Source organism: Oratosquilla oratoria, chromosome 26 (assembly GCF_046742065.1).
Source record: "Oratosquilla oratoria isolate Oo_2021 chromosome 26, ASM4674206v1, whole genome shotgun sequence".
Classification (NCBI taxonomy): domain Eukaryota; kingdom Metazoa; phylum Arthropoda; class Malacostraca; order Stomatopoda; family Squillidae; genus Oratosquilla; species Oratosquilla oratoria.
In genome coordinates, this window is record NC_134802.1 from 5,891,399 (window position 1) to 5,914,121 (window position 22,723).

At 39.6% G+C, this 22,723-nt stretch overlaps 1 protein-coding gene across 2 annotated transcripts in view; it reads left to right on the forward strand.

Moving 5' to 3' along the window:
- LOC143039370 (3-oxo-5-alpha-steroid 4-dehydrogenase 1-like) overlaps positions 1–19,722 on the forward strand; it is a 160,326-nt gene extending 140,604 nt beyond the window's left edge. For both annotated transcript variants that reach the window (XM_076209279.1, XM_076209277.1), the window contains 2 exons: positions 11,466–11,616; positions 18,788–19,722. In XM_076209279.1, the coding sequence (XP_076065394.1) occupies positions 11,466–11,616; positions 18,788–19,271 (635 nt within the window). In that variant the 3' untranslated portion in view covers positions 19,272–19,722. The remainder of the gene's footprint in view (positions 1–11,465; positions 11,617–18,787) is intronic.
- Positions 19,723–22,723: the final 3,001 nt, after the last annotated feature.

The following is a 22,723-nucleotide window of genomic DNA, read 5'->3' on the forward strand; positions in this document are numbered from 1 at the left end:
ATAAACTTGTTTCTCTCAATCTACATTCCACCTCCACTTCTCCCTTTCTTGCCACATTCACACCCAAGTATCTAAAACTATCCACTTTTTTTATCCACGGAACCGCAAACGCCTTCATTGTCGCTGGGCCCCAAAGAAGAGGATAAACGACGAAAAAGGAAACCTGGTTTGTATTGAAGGGGAGGGGAGAAATCGTGAGTGTCCGTAATGATATCTCTGCAGTGTTAGTTAATTGTATTAAGGAATAATTTGCAAAAATTAAGGAAAAAATGAAAAGTTCGACGCGAAAGGAAACTGCGAAGCAGAGCCATCTGGTAATGACATGACAAGCCACAATGTAAACAAACATTTCATCATGCCGACCACTACTAGGGAGCTTCACAAAGATGTTTTTTCTGGATTTAATAAGTATGAAAGCAGGAGTCTAAGTCGTATCTTAGAGATAGAGAGGGAAGTGAGCAAGAATAGGATACGGTGGGAGAATGAAATTATGGAATTAAGAAACAAAATAGTTGGATTAATGGACTGCCTAGCACAAGCAAACGTTGATATTTCCGACCTGAGGAGAACTAACTTGGATCTGAGAAACGACATTAAGGAATTGAAAAAGGAAATAAGAGAGCTGAAGAGTGATAATGAAAAGAATAGAATTAATGATACTACCAATAGCGAAAACTTAAAAACAAAGGTAAATAACAAAATAAAGGAAATAACTGAAAAAATCGAAGAGAACTTAGGTGAGGAAAGTATCCAAAAGATTAAGAAATGGAAGGAAAACATAGAAAATAAAAAAATTGCTTTCAAAGAAATAATCCAACAACAAATGCAGGATAATGCAAAAGACAATTATTCAAATAATTAATAAAAAAGCAAATTGGGTCAGAGACACAGTGGATAAAAAAAAAATACATTGTGGTATATGGGCTAAAAGGAAAATATGGTTTGACTAGATTCATGACAGGAAAAGAGACGGCAATAGAAATCTTAAAAGAAGTTCATGAGAGAGCCCAAGATGCAAGTAAAGACTTTGAAGAAACATATAGGATCGGTAGCTATTCTAAGGATAGAAATCGACCCCTAAAGATAAAACTAATATCACAAACGGCAGTAGAGGGCATATTTGAAAAAGTAGATAAATTGGCAAGGAATGAAAAATACAATAAGATATGGATAAAAAGGGAAATGAATACTGAGAAATTAGAAAAAGAAGAGACACTAAGCATACATACATGCATATACCAAGGCTTCCCCCTTACAAGGGAGGTAGCTAAAAAGGAAAAGGCATAAAATCATTCCCACCCATTCCATCCCTGAATACACTCCACACCCCTCCACCCTCCCTCTTATCTTAGCACCTCCTGGATGACGGGTCATCCCTGCACCTTGTCCACTGCCCTGGGTCAGAAGCAAAAGGAAAAGGCATAAAATCATTCCCACCCATTCCATCCCTGAATACACTCCACACCCCTCCACCCTCCCTCTTATCTTAGCACCTCCTGGATGACGGGTCATCCCTGTACCTTGTCCACTGCCCTGGGTCAGAAGCAGTGTCGCAAGACACAGCACATCCTCATCAAGGCCGCTTCATTAAATCGGCGACCCCCCTCTCTGTCCCCCCATGCATAAGAGGAGAAGACGGGGAGAAATCCCTTTAGGCTGCATCAAATTTTGCTCACACATACTACCTCACCCCCCATCCCCCCACCCATTCCACCTCATGCATCACAACATCATCCATATACAACCATTCTCCATTCACCTGTCTTCTGTCCTCTCCCGTCCTTCCTCAACTGACATTCCCCTCTTCCCCAAAGCCCCCTTCACCCCATCCATCCACCTCATTCTTGGACATCCCCTCATGTTCACTCCCTCCACATCTGCCTTCCATACCTCTTTTACTAGTCTTTCTTCACTCATTCTTTCCATGTGTCCAAACCATCCTAATACTCTTTCATCAACCCTATCTCCCAGCTCCCTTTCTCTTCACCTCCTCATTGCTCACTCTATCTAGCCTAGTAACCCCTATCATACTTCTCAGACACCTCATCTCAAACACATTCAAACTCCTTCTCTCTTCCTCTCTTATGTTCCAAGTTTCTGCCCCATACAGTGCTGTTGGCACAATCACTCCTTCATACAGTCTCCTCTTAGCATCCATTCCCAAATGTCTATTCCTCATTACACTCTTCAATCCACCAAGGCATTTACTCGCTTCTCTCAATCTGCACTCTACCTCCACCTTCACTCCACCTTTTCCTGCCACATTTGCACCCAAGTATCTAAAACTATCCACTTCCTCCAGTTCTTTCTTAATGCTTACATCCAGTCTACTGCCACTTTCACCCCTTGTACATCTCATCACCTTACTTTTACCCACATTTATCTTTAGCTTTCTTCTATCACATACTCTCCCAAACTCTGTCACCAACTTCCTCAGTCCCTCCTCCGATCCTGCCACAAGCGCAGTGTCGTCAGCAAACAACAGCTGGCTCACCTCCCACTTTTCTCCATTTTCTTTAACCATTTCCTATCCCTGACCCACTACCCTTGCATTTACTTCTCGCACTATAAGTTGAACAGCCAGGGCGACATAACGCATCCTTGACGAAGTCCCACCTTTACCTCGAACCACTCACTCTCTCCATTTCTAATCCTGACACAAGCTCTACTACTCATATAAAAACTCTTGACAGCTCCTAGAAGCTTTCCTCCTATCCCATATATCTGCATAATCTCCCACAGTGCCTTTCTGTCTACCCTATCTTAAGCCTTTTCCAGATCCATAAAAGCCCAAAAAACATCCTTCCCCTTTCCTATAGCTTTCTCACATATCTGTCTTACCACAAAGATCTGATCTACACAACCTCTACCTGTCCTAAATCCACATTGTTCCTCACCAATTACTCCCTCTGTTCCTCTCCTAGTCCTCTCAATCAAGATCCTCCCATAAGCCTTCCCAACTACACTTAACAGGCTAATCCCTCTGAAACTACTACATTCACACTTGTCCCCTTTTCCCTTGTAAAGTGAAACTATACAGGCACTCCTCCAGTCCTCTAACACTCTACCCTCTCTCCACCAAACATTAAATAACCTCACCAGCCAGTCCACCATCACTGTACCTCCTTTTTTTAGACATTCTGCATGGCATCCATCCAGACCAAGTGCCTTACCTGCTTTCATCATCTTAACAACTGTTTTCACTTCATCCTTCCTTATTTCTCCTCCATTCTCCTCTCTCATCACGGTCATTTTCTTAGCATTTCCCACTGCAACTATCTTTCCTTCCCTATCCTCCTTCACATTTAGCAACTCCCAAAAATATTCTGCCCATCTTCCCCTTACTGCCTTCTCTTCCATTATCATCTCTCCATCTGCACCTTTTACCTTTTCTTCTCTACTTGATTCGCCTCCTCTTCCTCTCTTAATTTCTTCCAAAACATCTTTTTATTACTTTCAAAATTTTCTGTCATACTCTTACCCCATTTCACATCTGCTCTCCTCTTTGCCTCCTTTACCTTTTGCTTTACTTCTCTTTTCTTTTCTTTGTACGTCTCATATGACTCCCTCGTCCTATTTTGTAATCAATCTGTGAAAGCTCGCTTCTTCTCTTCTACAACCTTCTTTGTTTCCTCATCCCACCATTCACTACCCTTCCTTCTATTTCCTCCTGTCCTTCTTGTTCCACACACCATCTTTGCACACTTTATGACTCCCTCCTTGAACCATCCCCATTCCTCCTCCACACCTAGCTCTACTCTATCCTTCACTCCCTCCCACTCCTCCTTCAGCTTCTTGTACTCCTCCTCCTTTTCCTTTTCATTTAAAGAGTTCACTCTAAACACCTCCCTACCTTTTGTCCCTTTCCTCTTTCTCCATCTGTCCTCCACTCTCAACTTACCTTCCACCAAAAAATGATCTGATATTCCCCCTTAACTCTTCCTATCATAGTCTTATTTACCACTACATAATCCATCAATGCTTTATCTACCACCCTTCCATCCACCACCCTCTCCCATGTGTACTTATGCTTGACTTTCTTCCGAAATACTGTATTTGCTATCATCAACTCTCTTTCTAGACACATTTCCACCATCAACTCTCCACTACGATTCTTTCCTGGAACTCCACATTTCCCAACCACTCCATCAATTGGACCATTTCCTACCCTAGCATTAAAGTCTCCCAGTACTATTACATTGACATTTCTCCCTAAATCCTCTATGCACTCATTTAAATCTATCCAAAAGGCCTCCCTTTCTTCTACACTCTTCTCACTGCCAGGCCCATATGCACTTACAAAGACCCACATCTCCTTTCCCAGTTTCACCTTCATCCACATTATCCTTGAGGAAACCTCCTTCCACTCCACTACACATTTACCTATCTCTTCACTTACTAGAATAGCCACCCCTTCCCTCCCTCGCTTTCTCTTCACTCCTGATAACCTCCCACTTACACTCCCAAACTTACACTCACCCTTCCCTTTCAGCTTAGTTTCACTCAAAGCCAACACATCCCTCTTTCTTCTCACAAACATACTACCTATCTCTTCCCTTTTACTCTCATCTGTACCACATCCACGCACATTAAAAGACCCAAACCTTAGGGTGCTGATTGGAAAACTCCCAGACCCTCTTATGCCCTTACTTTTTCGTTTAGGAATGACCCCTGTGGGGCTACAAGGAGAAGGATGCCTAGTCCCACTCCCCGTCCCTTTCTTCTCACCTCTTACGATCCAAGTGGAAATACTTGGTGGCAATATTCTTTTCCCCCACCACAGGGAATTCCCCCACAGCAGAAAATGAATACTCAGAGAAATGGTACAGGACAGCAGCAAGGGATTGGGGGACAGCATAACAGAGGGACAGTCGTAGTATAAAAGTGTCATCATTTCTCTATGAAGAGTTTTCCTCTATCATAGACAAAATGTGTGACTCTGGTCCATAGGGGCGCCCCATATAGACCCTAAAGTATCAACTGGATGCTACTTTGCCACAATAACAAGCAGCCAATACCCCAGACAGGGATACCCCAGAAACATATAGGATCGGTTGCTATTCTAAGGATAGAAATCGACCCCTAAAGATAAAACTAAGATCACAAATGGCAGTAGAAGACATATTTGAAAAAATGGGTAACTTGGCAAGGAGTGAAAAATACAATAAGATAATGATAAAAAGGGAAATGAGTACTGAGGAATTAGAAAAAGAAAAGACACTAAGAGATGAAGCAAAGGAAAAAAAACGTGAAAAGAAAGGAGACAGAAAGCAAAGAATTCCATTGGAGAGTAATCGACCTGAGACTAAGGAAATGGTACATCAGAATGGGCGAACCAAAGACAAAAAAAAAAAAATGGAGAGAAGAAAATTGAAAGTGGCCTATACCAACATCAATGGATTAATTTCAGGACTGAATGAACTTAATGATTACCTGCTAGAAGAAAACCAGACATAATGGGAATTGTGGAGACTAAACTAAGGGGCGAAATACCATCCATCGATGTTGGAAATGGACTATATAATTACTGGATTAAAAACAGAGACAAGAAACAGGGAGGAGATGAAGCAAAGGAAAAAAAACGTGAAAAGAAAGGAGACAGAAAGCAAAGAATTCCATTGGAGAGTAATCGACCTGAGACTAAGGAAATGGTACATCAGAATGGGCGAACCAAAGAAAAAAAAAAAAAAAAAAAAATGGAGAGAGAAGAAAATTGAAAGTGGCCTATACCAACATCAATGGATTAATTTCAGGACTGAATGAACTTAATGATTACCTGCTAGAAGAAAACCAGACATAATGGGAATTGTGGAGACTAAACTAAGGAGCGAAATACCATCCATCGATGTTGGAAATGGACTATATAATTACTGGATTAAAAACAGAGACAAGAAACAGGGAGGAGGAATCATGTTCTTGGCCAAGAAAAAATTGAATGTGACAAAAATTGCTGAGGGCAAAGGTAATGTAGAACTGATCATGATAAAAGTCGAAGACAAGAATATGAAAAGTAGAAAGTTTGTGGTGACTTATGTGCCCCCAAAAATGAACGCTTGGAAAGAGAACAAGCATACAAAAATGTTAGAAGATACAAGGCAATCATTAAACGAGATACTAATGGGCGGGGGTAATCTGGTAATTATGGGGGACTTCAATTGCAAAGAAATTTGATGGGAAAACATGACAGTGCTAGGAGGAGACGACTTATGAGGTAACGTACTACTAGATATGACCATGGAATACACAATGACTCAGTGGGTCAGTGAAAACACCAGATACAGAAGCAACGAAGAGCCGTCAAAACTAGATTTAATTTTTACAACAGAACCTCAAATTGTGGATAAAATCCAATACAAGACACCAATTAGAAAGAGTGACCATATACTCTTTGAAACTGAGCTAAAGGAAGAAATATACATGGAGAGAAATGAAAAGCATAGGAAAGGAAGATTGATGTACAACAAAACGGACTTTGCACAACTAAAGAAATTCTTCCAGAATGCCAATTGGGAAAAATTTTACATGGAAGAGACAAAAATGAAAGAGAAATGAGATATCTTGATGGATAATTACAATGAAGGGGTAAATAAGGACGTACCAAGACAGAAGCAAGTGTGTACATTAAATGCTGGTTCAACAAAAGATGCAGTGAGGCAAAAGACAGAAGGGACAGAGCTTGGAAAAGGTGGAGAAAAGATAAAAAACCTGGAAAATGGCAAGTCTAAACTATAGAAATGAGTATATTAAAGTGAGAAGAGAGGAAAAAAGGAACCATGAAAAGGATATAGATAAATGCAAAGAGCAACCCAAACTATTCTATCGATACGTGAATGGTAAACTTAAAAACAAGCAAGAAATGGTGAAACAACGCCAAGGAAATATAGAATACTGTACACAGAAGATTTAGAAATGGCCGAAATCATGAAAAATCATTTTAATTCTGTCTTCACTAGAGAGAAAACACAATAAAGGAACGAAGGTAATGAAAGGCGATCTCCCCCCATGAGCGACATAACAATAGCACAAAAAGAAATATTAGAACACCTATCAAACCTTGACGCCAGGAAATCACATGGCCCAGATGGAATTGCAAATTGGATTCTAAAAGAATGCAAAGAAGAACTACATACATACATACATATACCAAGGCTTTTTTTCCCCTTACCAGGGGGGTAGCCAAAAAGGACAAGGCACAAAAACATTCCCACCCATTTCATCCCCGAAAACACTTCACACCCCTCCACCCTCCCTCCCATCTTAGCACCTCCTAGATGACGGGTCATCCCTGCACCCTGTCCACTGCCCTGGGTCAGAAGCAGTGTCGCAGGACACCGCACATCCACAGCAAGGCCGCTTCATTAAATCGGCGACCCCCCCTCTCCGTCCCCCCATATAAAGGAGAGGACGGGGAGAAATCCCTTCGGGCTGCGTCAAAAATTTTTGCTCACACACACTACCTCACCCCCATTCCCCCGGACTAACGGACAAAATACATAACATGATAAATTGCTCACTCAAAGAAGGAAAAATACCGAAAGACTGGAAAAATGCTAACATTGTACCAATATATAAAGGAGGAAACAAGGAAGAACTAACTAACTATAGGCCAGTCTCACTAACAATCACTATAGCCAAAATTTGTGGGAAAATAATCAAGAATAGATGGGTAAAACACCTGGAAGACAACAATATAATAAACCCAAGACAATTTGGGTTCAGACAAGGAAGATCATGTAACACAAACTTAATATGTTTCTACTCAAGATTAATAGACATAGTGCAAGAAAGGAATGGATGGGCTGACTGTGCCTTCCTGGACTTACAAAAAGCTTTTGACAAAGTACCACACAAAAAATTATTAAAGAAACTCAAACATATAGGAGGGATACAAGGGAACCTACTAAAATGGATGGAGGACTTCCTGATTGGTAGAAAAATGAGAGTAGTGCTCAGAGAAAAATATTCAGATTGGAAAGAGGTGATCAGTGGAGTACTGCAAGGATCTGTACTAGCTCCAATAATGTTTGATAGTTATGTGAATGACATGGATGAGGATGTAGAATGTTACATGAGCTTCTTTGCTGATGATGCCAAAATGTTAATGAAAATAAAAACTGAAGAGGATTGTGAATCACTGCAGGAAGACCTGAATAAAGTATGGAACTGGAGTCAGAAATGGGAGGTGGACTTCAGTATTAAAAAGTATAGCATAATTGAGTTTGGAAAAAGCCAAAACAGAATATCAGGTCAATATAAAATTGGAACCAAGGAGGTAAAGAAGGAGAGATCCGAAAAATATTTGGGTGTAATTGTCTCAAATGACTTGTCCTATGACAAACAGATAAACAAAATTGTTGGAGAATCCTACAACTTGGTAAGATCAATAAAAGTGGCATTCACATATTTGGACGAAGAAATAATTTAAAAAATATTGGTCACACTGATAAGGCCTAGACTAGAATATGCAGCGACATTGTGGTCACCCAGTACCAAAAAGAATATAAAGAAAATAGAAAGAATCCAGAGAGCAGTAACAAAAATGGGACCTACACTCGCAAACTTGTCATATGAGGAGAGATTGGCTAAACTGGAGTTACCGACTCTGGAGCAAAGAAGAGAGAGAGGTGACCTACTGACCATCTACAGAATCATAAAAGGCACAGAAGTACTTAATAGAGAGGACTTGTTAGACTGGGACAGGAGAAGCACAAGAGGACATGGAAAGAAAATAAAAAAACATAGCTACAGAAGAGATCTGAAGAAAAACAGTTTTCCACATAGAGTGGTAGACACTTGGAACAAACTGGACAAGGAAATAGTGTGCTCAAAAACCATTCATGAGTTTAAAAAGCAAACTAGACACTGTGAGATACAAAGGCGGGACACCATGAGCATAGCTCCCCTTCCCGCAAAATACAACTAAGTAAATACTTCCTGTCTCCCTTAATACTCACTTCCAGTTTGCTGCCACATTCTCTCATTGTACATCTCATCACCTTACTTTTCACCCACATTTATCTTCAGTTTTCTTTCGCACACTCTTCCAAACTCCACCTTGCATATTGGCTGCAAGTTATTCTGGGGTTAACCTCTTCACTCCGGGGCACATCGTACGTCTGGCAGCACTAGCTGCCCGACGTGCGATGTTGCGTCATAATAATCGCATTATAAAAGATAAAGTCAGTGCTCAATCGTTCGTTCTCTTTCACTTGTGTATTTTGATAACCATAGAAAATTGATGAAGCCAGTTTAGAGAGAATGGAAATTACGTAGGTACGACTACAATAAATATAATCAAGATGGCGACGTCGGCATCATCGAGTACCCACTTGCTCCTCATGCCGCCTATGTAGGCGTCACCGTATGGAAGTGGTTAAAAGCTGCACAGTAGCATGCAGCTGATACTTAAGGGTCTATATGAGGCAACCCTATGGACTGGAGCCACTCATCATTTTGTCTGTGGCAGAGGAAATCTCTATTCATAGAGAAATGATGATACTTTATTATACTGCAACTGTCCTTTCATTGTACTGTCCCCTCAATCCTGATAATATCCTCTATGACTTCTCTCAATGTTCATTTTCTTTTTTGCTGAACCCTATGGCGGGGGAAAAGATACTGCCACCAATTGTTCCCACTTGAGTTGTAAAAGGTAACAAAGATGGGAAAGGGATAGGACTAGGCATCCCTCTCCCTGTAAGCCCCCCCCCCCAAATAAAAAATAAAATAATAATAATAGTAATAATAATAATTTAAGGAATGTTCATTTGTAAATGTGAAAAATTCCCCCCTGTTGGGGACTGTATGATAATTGTTTAAGTATGTTGATAATAATAAATAATTCTTAACTATGAACTTTTTCCTGTACTGAGGATTTATTTTGATCTTTAGTCAGATATGATTTGTGCTAAAATTTAAACAATCCATTAAATTATCTATTTGGTAATGCTTAAAGCAAACCTTACATAACTTGTAAAATAATTCATAAATTTAATTCTCAAATGTTGGCAAATCTGCCTTTATTAAAAATTCAATAAATTGTTTTGTTAGTTATTGGAGATGCTTCAAACTGTGTGTCAAAATGTCCAAATTGGTTAGCAGGGCAAAGTTGTCCTTCGTTTTTCTCAACAGCTGGTCTCCAGAATTCATTCAAATATGTTCAGGATGACTCCATAGCTCTGCACCATCATTCATTCTAAAAATGGTTCACTGTCTTTTTCTATTTCTCTTTTTACTGAGAACCATTAAAGTAGAAACCAACCTCCTCCTTTTGTTCCTGAAGTCATTAATATAATTTACCAAAATAGTTGTACTTCCTTATTTTCCTATTATTACACTTTCTCTTGTTCACCTTTTTGGTGTCTATAAGTGAAACTCCTCTTGGTAACCAGTAAATAACTTTGGTCAAGATGTAGAGTTATAATTTATTTTGCTTGAAATCTCTAATGCAAATAATTTTGACCTTTTACTTATTATCATTTGAAGTATTATAAATTGTAATAATTTAGATTAACTTATCACACATTCCTATTATCACACTGGGCTTTTGCAAAAAAAATTTAGACACTAATTTGTGTATGGAACCAAGAACAGAAAATTAATTTCAGTACCAAAAAATACAAAGTACTAGAAATGGCCAATTGCTACAAAAGATTGTCTTTAAAGTATTCCCTAGGAAGTAAATTCATTACAAAATCAAAAGAGAAGAAAGGTTTGGGAGCATTGATAAAGGAAAACCTTCCACATGACATCATCATCAGGGTTGCTCAAGAAGATTAAAGTGGCTTTTCACTATATGGATGAAGAGATGATGTAAAAACTCGTAGAAATGCTGATCTGTCTAAGAGTATGTGTCAGTAGTATGGTCCCCACATAGTGAATATGAGCAAGATCAAGTGAGTACAAAGGGTAGCAACCAAGTTGTACCCAGCCTGGCAAGTCAACTGTATGAGGAAAGACTAAAAGCACTAGGCCTGCCAACTTTGAAAAATCAAAGAGAAAGAGTTGATGTGGTTACATTATTCAGGTCACTTAAAGGAATAGACTACATTGACAGACAGAAGAGATCTCTTGATTAAGGATAGAAGGGTTTTAAGAGGTCATAAGAACAAATTATGTAAGACTGCATGTTTGAAATATGTGGAGAAATACAGTTTTCCATATAGATGCTTAAATACTTGGAATAACTTAGATGATATAGCCCAAGCTAGACCAGTACATGAATTCAAATCTAAATATGATATAGACCATGTTGGAACTGTACATGAATTTGAGGCTAGGTATGATAAATTGGAGAGTAGGAGACATGACCTAACAAGCATTGCTCCTTTTATGTATACTGCAGTTAGATTAGTACAGGTAAATACACTCTTTTAATAGTACCTTTAGTCATATGTTTTGCCATTGTACTTAATTTATCATACCTTCTAAAATGAAATTTGATCATATTTTGCTTTTTCTTATAGGTGGGATGTTCAAGTATGTTACAAGTGCAAATTACTTTGGAGAAATGATTGAAATGTGGGGCTATGCTGTAGCCACTCAAGCCCTTCCAGCTATTGCTCATGCCACCTTCACATCATTGTTCCTAAGCAAACGGGCTCTTGAACATCATAGGTATGTATCCAATTGTATTGTTTTACTTCAGACAAATGCATTAGTGAGTTTCATTCCAAAGGAAGAGAGGGAAAATTTTACTTTACCTAAAATCCATAGGACTTTTATATCTTTAGTTGATTGGATTTTTTTGGTAGAGTGGGAGAAATCTTATTCAGTGACTTTACATACAATAACACATACACCATATACTAATAGAGTTTTAATTAAAAGAACAGAACAACATAGAAATGACAAACATAGAGAAGGAAGAGTTATGTACAACAAAACGAACTTTGTAAAACTAAGGAAATTTTTCCAAAACACAAATTGGGATAGGTTCTCTAAAGAGGAAACAAATATGGATGACAAATGGAACATATTTAAATACAATAAGGAGGGAGTTACTAATATGTACCAAAAAAGAAACAAAAAGAAACTTATATAAAATGTTGGTTCAACAAAAGATGTAGTGAGGCTAAAGCCAGGAGAGATAAAGCTTGGAAAAAATGGAAAAAAGACAGGAAAACATCTAAATGGCAAACATATAAAAAACTTAGAAACGAATATGTAAACATACGCAGGAAAGAAAAAAGAGAATATGAAAGGGATATCATAGACAAATGTAAGGATCAACCAAAACTCTTTTACAGATATATAAATGACAAACTAAAGGATAAGCATGATATAGTAAAATTGCGTGAAGGAGATAAAGAGTACATAGACGACACAGAGATGGCAGAAGTTATGATCAGACATTTCAGGTCTGTTTTTACAATTGAGAGCTCACAACCCCAGGAGGACGAACAACTAGAAAGTTCACCCATGATGAAGGAAATAAAAATAACACAGAGGGAAGTAAGAGACCAAATAAAAAGTCTAGATGTTAGAAAGTCGTACAAACCAGATGAAATTGTAAATTGGATATTGAAAGAGTGCATAGACGAACTAACAGGTAAACTACACAAGATAATAGACTTCTCATTAAAAGAAGGAAAGGTACTGCAAGATTGAAAAGATGCAAACATAATACCAATATATAAAGGAGGAAATGGGGAAGATCCTACAAACTTTAGACCGGTGTCCCTCACAAGCACAGTAGGAAAAATATGCGAAAAAATGATCAGGAACAGATGGACCAAACACTTGGAAGAAAATAAAATAATAAACCCCAAACAATTTGGTTTTAGAAGTGGAAGATTGTGCACCACAAATCTAATCTGCTTTTACTCAAGACTAATTGAGATAATACAAGAAAGAGATGGATGGGCAGACTGCGCCTTCCTGGATTTGCAGAAAGCTTTTGACAAGGTACCACACAAAAATTTAATAGGCAAAATTAAAAAAAATAGGAGGAATTCAAGGTAAACTATTGGAATGGGTGAAGGACTTCTTAACTGGGAGAAAAATGAGAGTGGTACATAGAGACAAAAGTTTGAAATGGGAAGATGTAAAAAGTGGCGTCCCACAAGGCTCTGTTTTGGTTCCTTTAATGTTTGCCATGTACATAAATGATATGGACAAAGGAGTAAATTGTGACGTGAATTTTTATGCCAACTATGCCAAATTATTCAAGAGAGTGAAAACAGAAGAAGATTGCAGATCGCTACAAGATGACCTGGATAAAGTATGGGAATGGAGCCAGAAATACGAGATGAACTTCAACATCAAGAAATAGCATAATGGAATTTGGAAGAAGAAAAAACAGAGTTTTGGGAAAATATATGATTGGACACAAAGAAGTAAAGAAAGTAAACTCAGAGAGGGTCCTAGGAGTAATCATCTCAAGTGACTTGACACCTGACAAACATGTAAATAAATTATTTGGAGAGACTTACAACTTATTAAGGTCAATGAAAGTGGCCTTTGACTACATGGATGAAGAGATGGTTAAGAAAATAATTACTACATTGATAAGACCAAAACTAGAATATGCTATATCAGTGTGGGCACCAAACACAAAGAAAAACACAAAGAAATTAGAAAGAATCCAAAGAGCGGCGACAAAGATGGCACCCACACTATTAAATTTGACATATGAACAAAGATTAGAGAAATTACAGTTATCAGCATTGGAGCAGAGAAGGGAAAGAGGCGACCTGTTGACCATCTTCAGAATTATGAAAGGGATGGAAGTTCTCGATAGAGATGACCTATTGAAATGGGACAAGAGAGAAACAAGAGGACACGATAAGAAGCTAAAGAAGGACAGTTACAGAAGAGACCTAAAAAAGAACAATTTCCCGCACAGAGTGATAGATGTCTGGAACAAACTAAACAGTGAAACAGTGAATGCCAGAACTATACATGAGTTCAAGAATAAACTGGATGTGGAGAGATACGAAAACGGGTCACAATGAGCATAGCTCCCATCCTGTAAAATACAACTAGGTAAATACACACGAGCAGTGATTGAAGCAGGATGTATTGAAAATGTGCTCCGAACTGCTAATTAGTGATTTGCCAACAAAAGAATTTAGAACCAACCAACCCCTACCTAGTTGTTTACACAAAACAAGAAGGGATATATATACAGTAATTTGAGTGGCCAACAATGTAACCATCTTTGTATCTTTATTTTTTTCACAATCAATTACAAAAAATGAAGGACATAGGGACAAAGAACCAACAAAAAGATGCCTAGAGCCGCTGCATGGGGTTATAACGAAAAGGATGTGCCTGAACAAGACCCTAAAGGCCTACCAAAGGTTTGAAAGAATTTTTTTTTCGGGATTTAACAGGGAAAATAACAATATAGAGGGATAGATACAGAAAGTGAACCCAGAAATAGGGAAATCAACGAATTAGATGAAATAATCAAACTCAAAACTGAATGCAAAAGTATATACAAAGAAGTAGCCCTATTATGAAAGGCCAATGAAGAAAATAACAGGGAAATAGATGAGTTGAGAATGGAACTAAATAGGATAAAGGGAGAAAATAAAACATTGAAAAATGAAGATATGAATGGGAATGAGGCATTAAAGAAAGAGATGAAGGATCAAATACAGGCAGTGACCAAGAAAGTGGAAGAAAATATCAAAGAAAATTACTTTCAAGAGATAAAGAAACTGAAAAGTAGAACAAGAAAGTCAAAAATTATCTTTAAAGAAATAGTGGAGCAGCAGGTCAAGGAGAATGCTAAGGAAATGGTAATCCAAGTGATTAAGGAGAAATGTAATTTGGTTAGGGATACAATGGACTGAAAAAGATGCATTGTTAATATATGCTAAATCTCCCACTCAAGCAGCAATGATATCCGACTTAAAAATCAAACCTGATGGAATCATCAAAGAAATAAAACTCCATTACAACTTTAGCTATGCCAAGGGGGTTATTTTCAACCAAGACCTACATGAATTGCCGGAAGAAGAAATTCTTGAAATGTGCCCCGAAGCAATATGGAAAGTTGATAAAATTCCAAGATCTCACATGATTGTTATCACATTTAACAATGAAAACCTCCCTTATGATATTATAATCAACAAGGAAAAAATGAATATTCGCCCTTATAAACAAAGACCCTTACAGTGTTACAATTGTTATGGCTATGGTCATCCCTCAAGGAAATGCACAAGGAACAAAGTCTGTGGTAATTGCTCCCAAAATGAACACGGTGACTGCGACCAACGAGAACTATGTATAAATTGTAAAGAAACTCACAACACTAAAAACAGAAACTGCCCTACATATAAAAAGGAGCAAGAAGCTGTCCTGAAAGCTTCCATAGAAAAAATAAGCATAGGACATGCAAAGAGGCTGTTACTAAAAACAACCTACAGTGAAGTTCTCCAAACAAACAAATCCAACACCATTGTGACATTCTCGACAAACAAGGATAAAAACCACAGACCTTTAGATGAAACCTCTAATCCCCCCTCTTTGGGGGATCACCGGACTTCCTCGAGGACCCACCGGGCTTCCTTGGAAGCCCTCCGAACTCCTGCGGAGAACCCCCAGGCTTCCTCGGAAGTCCCCCAGACTTCCTTGAAGGCTCCCCAGGCTTCCTCGGAGCCCCCCCAGGCGTCCTCGGAGGCCCCCCAGGCTTCCTTGGAGGCCCCCCAGGCTTCCTTGGAGGCCCCCCAGGCTACACCGGAGGCCCCTCTGGCTTCTGCGATGGCACATGAAACATCCTCAAAGTTCCCTAGGGGCCCCCCATCTGCTTCTGAGAACCACAAAACAGACTACGGGACCCTAAGCAAGAAAAGTCACAACCTTGTACAACCAAAAGTACAAAACTCAAAATCCAAGGAGATGCAAAACTCCTATAAAAAAAGACCCCGAACTCTCTCTCCTACCCAAGTAACACCTGAAGGTGCCCGCCAAAAGAGATCCAATCACTCCAACTCGGGACCATACCACTCAGAAAACAAAACCTGGAAACCCAAAAAAGAGACACCTAAAACAAGCCCCACTAGAGACCCAGTAAAGAAGCGACCTAAATAATGTCTCTTATCCAGTGGAACATACGTGGTTTCAACTCTAACCTAGAACAACTTAGGATCCTTTTTAAAGAACATAAAGTCTATGCCATTTGCTTACAAGAGACTATGCTAGGAAACACTTCCCCAAATTTAGGACATGAATATGCTATCTACATATCCCCACCTCTTCCAGGTGTACCTATACAAGGAGGACCAGGGATAGGTACAGGCGTAATTGTTCATAAGTCAATGAATCATCGAAGCCTTCACCTAAATTCAGCTTTACAAGTATGTGCAATTCAGATTTATACAACTAAATGGATTACTCTATGCTCATTATATCTAGAGCCTGCACTAGAAAACAGATTGCAAGATGAATTAGGCAATCACCGACAACTAAAACTGGAAGACCTACAGAACCTAATATACCAGCTACCCCAACCATTCATTTTAATGGGGGATTTTAATGCCAGACACAGGCTGTGGGGAGAAAGAACATGTAACCGTTGGGGCAATATAGTAGAAAACCTACTAGACAATAACGACATTGTACTACTAAACGAAGGTTCCCCAACCATATATGATATCACCCACAATTCTAAATCTGCCATTGACCTCACGATCTGCTCCTCTTCGTTGAAACCAGAATACCAATGGTCTGTAGACGAAAATTTATACGGAAGCGATCACTTTCCTATCCATATGAAATTAAATAGAAATATTCCATCCCCTTGTTTACCAAAATGGAAAGTTGAAGAAGGAGATTGGAAAACATACCAAGACTTCACAAAAATTGACAAAAATATTGAAGATTTTCCAAATGCCTATGTTGCCTATGAACACCTCGAGAGAATTATGATTAATGGGGCCATGAAGTCTATACCAAAAACTCGAGGAAATCCTAGACGCGCTCTAGTTCCATGGTGGACAGATGCCTGTGCCTTAAGCAGAAAAATCACTAGAATTTGCTACAAAAAGTACAACAGACGACCTATAACAGTTAACCTAATAACTTACAAAAGAGCACTAGCTAAACATAAAACTTTAAAAAGCAAGGAGAGAATCGTTCATCAGATACATAAGTAAATTGAAACAAGACTCTCCCGTAAGCTTAGTATGGAATAGAATCCGAAAACTGATGGGAAAATTTGTACCATCTCCATTTCCCATCCTTAAAATTAACAATGAAATAATTTCTGATCCCCTTGAGGTGGCGGAAACGTTTGGACGATACTTCACAAACATTTCAAGTGCTCTCCACTACACTCCCTTCTTCAGAAAAATTCGAGAAAGTACAATAATTGTCCCTCCAAAAAGTAAAAACACGGAGGCATATAATCTCCCCTTTACACAAACTGAACTAGAGTACGCAATACTTCTATCATCTATAATTTCACCTGGTGAGGATGATATAATTTACTCAATGATTTCACATCTTCCTACATGCACCAAATTTTTTTTCCTAAATATACTAAACAAATTTTGGACTACAGGATCTTCACCAAAATCGTGGAAGACTTCGATCATTATAACCATACCAAAACCAGTGTCATGGCCATGTTCACGATACCCCGACCATGACAATATGTTGTAGCGAAGGAGCCCGGATCCAAGAGAAACAATGAGCCCCATTTATATGTCACGAATCTAGGCTCTATGTTTGAGTTTATACATCGAATCGAGACTTAGGATTCGCTCCTAAAGGAATTTAAAGGGGAAATAGAAAAAGAGGCAATTGGTGCAATTGAGACAGGACAAACTGAGGGAAGTCTTGACTCAGATATTGAAGACCTAACATTTTCTTATAATTTGGACAGATCAGATAACAATGAGGCATTGGAGAAATCCTTGTCGTCATTGGAGGGAGAGATGCGGGAAGAAGTTAGAGCGATACTCCGCGAGCACATCCAGGTATTTTCCCCATGCCCCAGCGTTACCCAAGCAATCCATCACGACGTCATACTAGAAGATGGTGCCAAACCGGTGAGACAAGCGCCATACAGATTGTCGCCCCAGAAGAAGAAAATCATGGAGGAAGAAGTTCAACAGCTCATGACCCAAGGTTTGGTGGAGCCTAGTACTAGCCCCTGGGCCTCACCGGCCATATTGGTACCAAAACCCGGAGGTGAGTGGAGGCTGTGCGTGGATTACAGGCAAGTAAATGCGGTCACCCAGGCCGATCCTTATCCCCTCCCTAGAATTGATGACCTCATTGAGGAAGTTGCTACAGCCCAATTCCTTTCGAAGTTAGATTTGATGAAAGGGTATCACCAGATTCCCCTTACAAGTAGGGCCCGCACGATATCTGCATTCGTCACACCCCATGGGCATTTCCAGTATACTGTCACCCCCTTCGGAATGAAAAATAGTGGCGCATCCTTCCAGCGCCTTGTGAATTGGCTTGTCGAGGGATTACCAGGTGTCAGAGCCTATTCGGACGACATCATTGTGTTTTCCGACACGTGGGTTGATCACCTGTACAGGCTGCAGGGGTTGTTTGACAGATTAGCACAGGCCCACCTCACCGTGAACATGAAGAAGAGCTCCTTTGGGAGAAGTTCTATTGCATACCTCGGACATCAAGTGGGCCAAAACAACATCACACCATTGGAAGCCAAGATCAAGGATATAGTGGAGTTCCAGGTTCCGAAGACACGACGAGGCATCAGAAGATTCTTTGGCATGCTGGGATTCTACCGCAGGTATTGTCCAAACCTCGCGGATGCGGCTGCTCCTTTAACCCGCATGCTCTCTTGTAATCCTTTCAGGTGGGATGAAGGCGCAAATGCAGCCATAGAGGAGTGTAAGAAACTTCTCTCTAGAGGTCCTGTCTTAATTGCCCCTGACTATGGTAAGACCTTTATCATATTCTGCGACGCCAGCAAAGTAGCTGTAGGCGCCATGCTTGCGCAAGAGAAGGATGGCGTCATGAGGCCCATCTCATTTATGTCTCAGGTTCTCAAGGACTACCAAACACGGTATTCTACCATTGAGAAGGAAGCTCTTGCCCTTGTATTAGCCCTTAAGAAATTCCATGTATTCTTAGATAGAGAAGTAGTTATCCTTAGTGATCATAATCCATTGAAATATATCATAGAAGGTAAAACCAAAAATGATAGGCTGGCTAGATGGGCGATAGCTCTCCAAGGTTACAATTTAACAGTAAAATATATTCCAGGAAAATCTAATGTGGTAGCTGATGCCTTATCACGTCCCGACATAAAATGCTCAGACCCCATTTCACAGGCCTGATCATTTTTTCCGGCGAAAGGGGGATATATGTCATGGCCACGTTCACGATACCCCGACCATGACAATATGTTGTAGCGAAGGAGCCCGGATCCAAGAGAAACAATGAGCCCCTTTGTGCGCAGGGACTCTATGGACAAGAAGTGCGCGCGAAATGTGTCGGCGGAGGAGTATGAAATCGGTGACCTCGCCGATGTCAGGTCAAGGGGCACGCACGCCAAAACCAGGCGGCGATGTAGAGCCAACATATAAAGTCACATTACATTGTAGAATTAAGGTATCAAATAGAAATTATTTTGTGAGCCCTCTCCACACAAGAATAAAGGAAATGGTGGAAGTGTGGAGTTGGGTAAATAGAATTAGGATAAATAAATTAAGTACATGTTGGCACCTGTGCTATGACGCTGGTGTCGTGCGGTCTGTGTATATAAGAAGGGGAGCAGTGGTCCTTACCCCACCCCGTTCCTGCACCGCACTCTGTTCTTGCTCAACATTGGTAAGAGATATATATATGTATTTATAATTTTATACTGTGCTAGAAAATCTATTTCCCGTTGCTTTTGTCCATTGTTTTTCTTTATCCCCGCGAAGAGAAAGAATATCCAAAACGAGGCTACGTTTTGAATCTAATATTCTAGATTGAAGGAACTGCTCGAATCCTAAGTCTCGATTCGATGTATAAACTCAAACATAGAGCCTAGATTCGTGACACCAGGAAAAAAAACCAGTCTCCCTGAAGGGTATAGACCCATTGCTCTAACCAGTTGTGTATGCAAAATATACGAACGAATGATCAACACGCGCCTTGTATGGATTTTAGAGTTGAAAAATCTCCTCTCAAACAGACAGTTTGGCTTCAGAAAAAACAGAAGCACTATAGATCCACTGATATTTCTTACCCGAGAAATTCAGAAAGCTTTCGCTACACAGAGCCAAACCATAGGAGTCTTTATCGATCTAGAAAAGGCTTATGACACCACCTGGCATGGTGGCATCCTAAAACAACTTGCTGAATGGGGTATAGGAGGAAATATGTTCTTTGCAATTAAAGATTTTCTTACTGATCGTATCCTAAAAGTAAGAGTAGGTTCATCTCTCTCTTCACCTTACACCCAGGAGGAAGGCATACCCCAAGGAAGTGTCCTCAGCCCAACACTGTTCAACATAGCCATCAACGGACTACTAGAACAAGTACCAATCGAAGTGCATAGCTTGGCATATGCAGACGACATTGTTCTAATCTGTAGTAGACCATCAGCACTGGAGGCAAGCCAGAAAATACAGACTGCCATTAACTGTACCACTGCATGGGCAGAAAAGAGAGGCTTTAAATTCTCCCCAGAGAAAACTAAAGCAGTCCGCTTCTGCCGAAGAAAGATAAGAGAAGAAATCCCAACCCTAATCCTGGAAAACTCTATTCTTCCATACGAGGATCAGATCAAGTACCTAGGACTAAGCCTTGAAAAAAACTAAACTTTAATACACACATTAATGAAATAATACATAACATGAAACAACGCTTCAACATCTTAAAAGTAGTTTCACGTTTCAACTGGGGAGCTGACAGAACAACTCTGATACGAATATACCAAGCCGTGCCTAAGCAAGATAGATTATGGATGCCAAATCTATGGGGCTGCCTGTAAAACCACCTTAGAAAAACTAGATATCATCCAAAACATGGCTATACGCATCTGCACAGGTGCATATAAAACGTCACCCATAGACAGCCTAAATGTTGAAGCCGGCATTCCTCCTCTTCCAATTAGAAGGGAGGAACTAGGATTGAGATACCTAACAAGAGTACTGTCATCAAAAAACAACCCCAACTACAAGTTTGCTAAAACACCCAAAGACAGAGCTCCAACTCGACCTAAGCTCTCCAAACCACTGGAAGTTAGACTGGAAAATAGTGCCAAGAACATAGACATGACCCCTCTAGACGTCAAAGAAAGTTTACCAGCTAAATACCCTCCCTGGTGTAGACCTGAAATCAACATTTGCACTTTCTGGTGTAAGAAAAATAGCTGCCCAGAGTCCGAACTTAGAAGTAAATTCCTTGAACACAGCAGGACCCACACAGATGCAACTAGTCTATACACTGATGGATCAAAAACTGCAGACAGAGTAGGTTTCTCAGTGATTACCCCTCAATCTATTATAGAAAAGAGAGCTCATTTTAACATTTCTATTTTTACCGCAGAACTGCTGGCAGTTCTTAATGCTTTAATTTATATTTTTAACAATGCATCTCACAAAGAAATTGTCATATATATACAGACTGTAAGAGCATTTTAACATCAATAAAATCAATATTACCAGTCAACCCCATTATCGGACAAATACAAGATTGGCTGGTCCTCCTCAGTAGCAGAAAGAAAATAACTGTGAACTTCTGCTGGGTGCCTTTCCATGTGGGAATAAAAGGAAACGAGTTAGCTGATACTGCAGCTAAAGAAGCAGTTGGGCTGGCACATATCTCCCAACTCAAAATCCCCAAAATGGATTTTAAAAACCGCATTAGAAGTTACACCAGAGAACAGTGGCAACTTCAATGGAATAATGGAAATAACAATTTAAAGCTCAAATCCATCAAACCCTCTGTCATCCCTTGGAGTCATTTCCAGGGAGACAGGAGGACAGGTATCGTCATGACTCGCCTTAGAATTGGACACACCTTTTTAACCCACAAGTACCTGTTGACGACTGGAGTGGAGAGACAGGCTCCCCTCTGCCCCACTTGTCGAAAGAATCTTACAGTAAAACACATTTTAAAGGAATGCCCACAATTCAGCTCTGCTAGAAGAAACAATCTTTTGGAAGGGCTTACCATCAGTAAAGTTTTAGTAGAAGACGCTCCCATAGATTGGATAAAATGTTTTTTAAAGGAAATAGATCTGTTTTACCATATGTAAATTTCTACAGAAATTGAGTGGATGAATTGAAACAAATGTTTTAAAGAATAAGTAGATATATACATGCTGAATGGCCCCAGGCTCCGGCGCTTGGCATACTAGCCAAAAACTCCATAAACCAACCAACCAACCAACCACATGTCCCTTCCCTGTATTATATCTAGTAGTCTTGAGTAAAAACAGATCAAATTAGTAGTACATGATCTTCCTTGTCTAAATCCAAATTGTCTCTGATTCAGTATATTATTATTCTCCAGATGTTTTATCCATCTGTTTTTTATAACTTTTTCACAGATGCTACTGTGCTTGTAAGGGAACCCGGTCTGTAATTTGTTGGGTCTTCCTTATTTCCTCCTTTATAAATTGATACAGTGTCAGCATTCTTCCAGTCCTCTGGCATTTTTCTTCTCTGAGCGAGATACTTGTTATGTTGTATATTTTGTCAGATAGTTCTTATTTTGCTTCTCTTCCTTCAACCCGATGTTGTATTTTTTCTCCAGTGAAAACCAACTTGAAGTGTTTGTACATAACTTCAGCCAT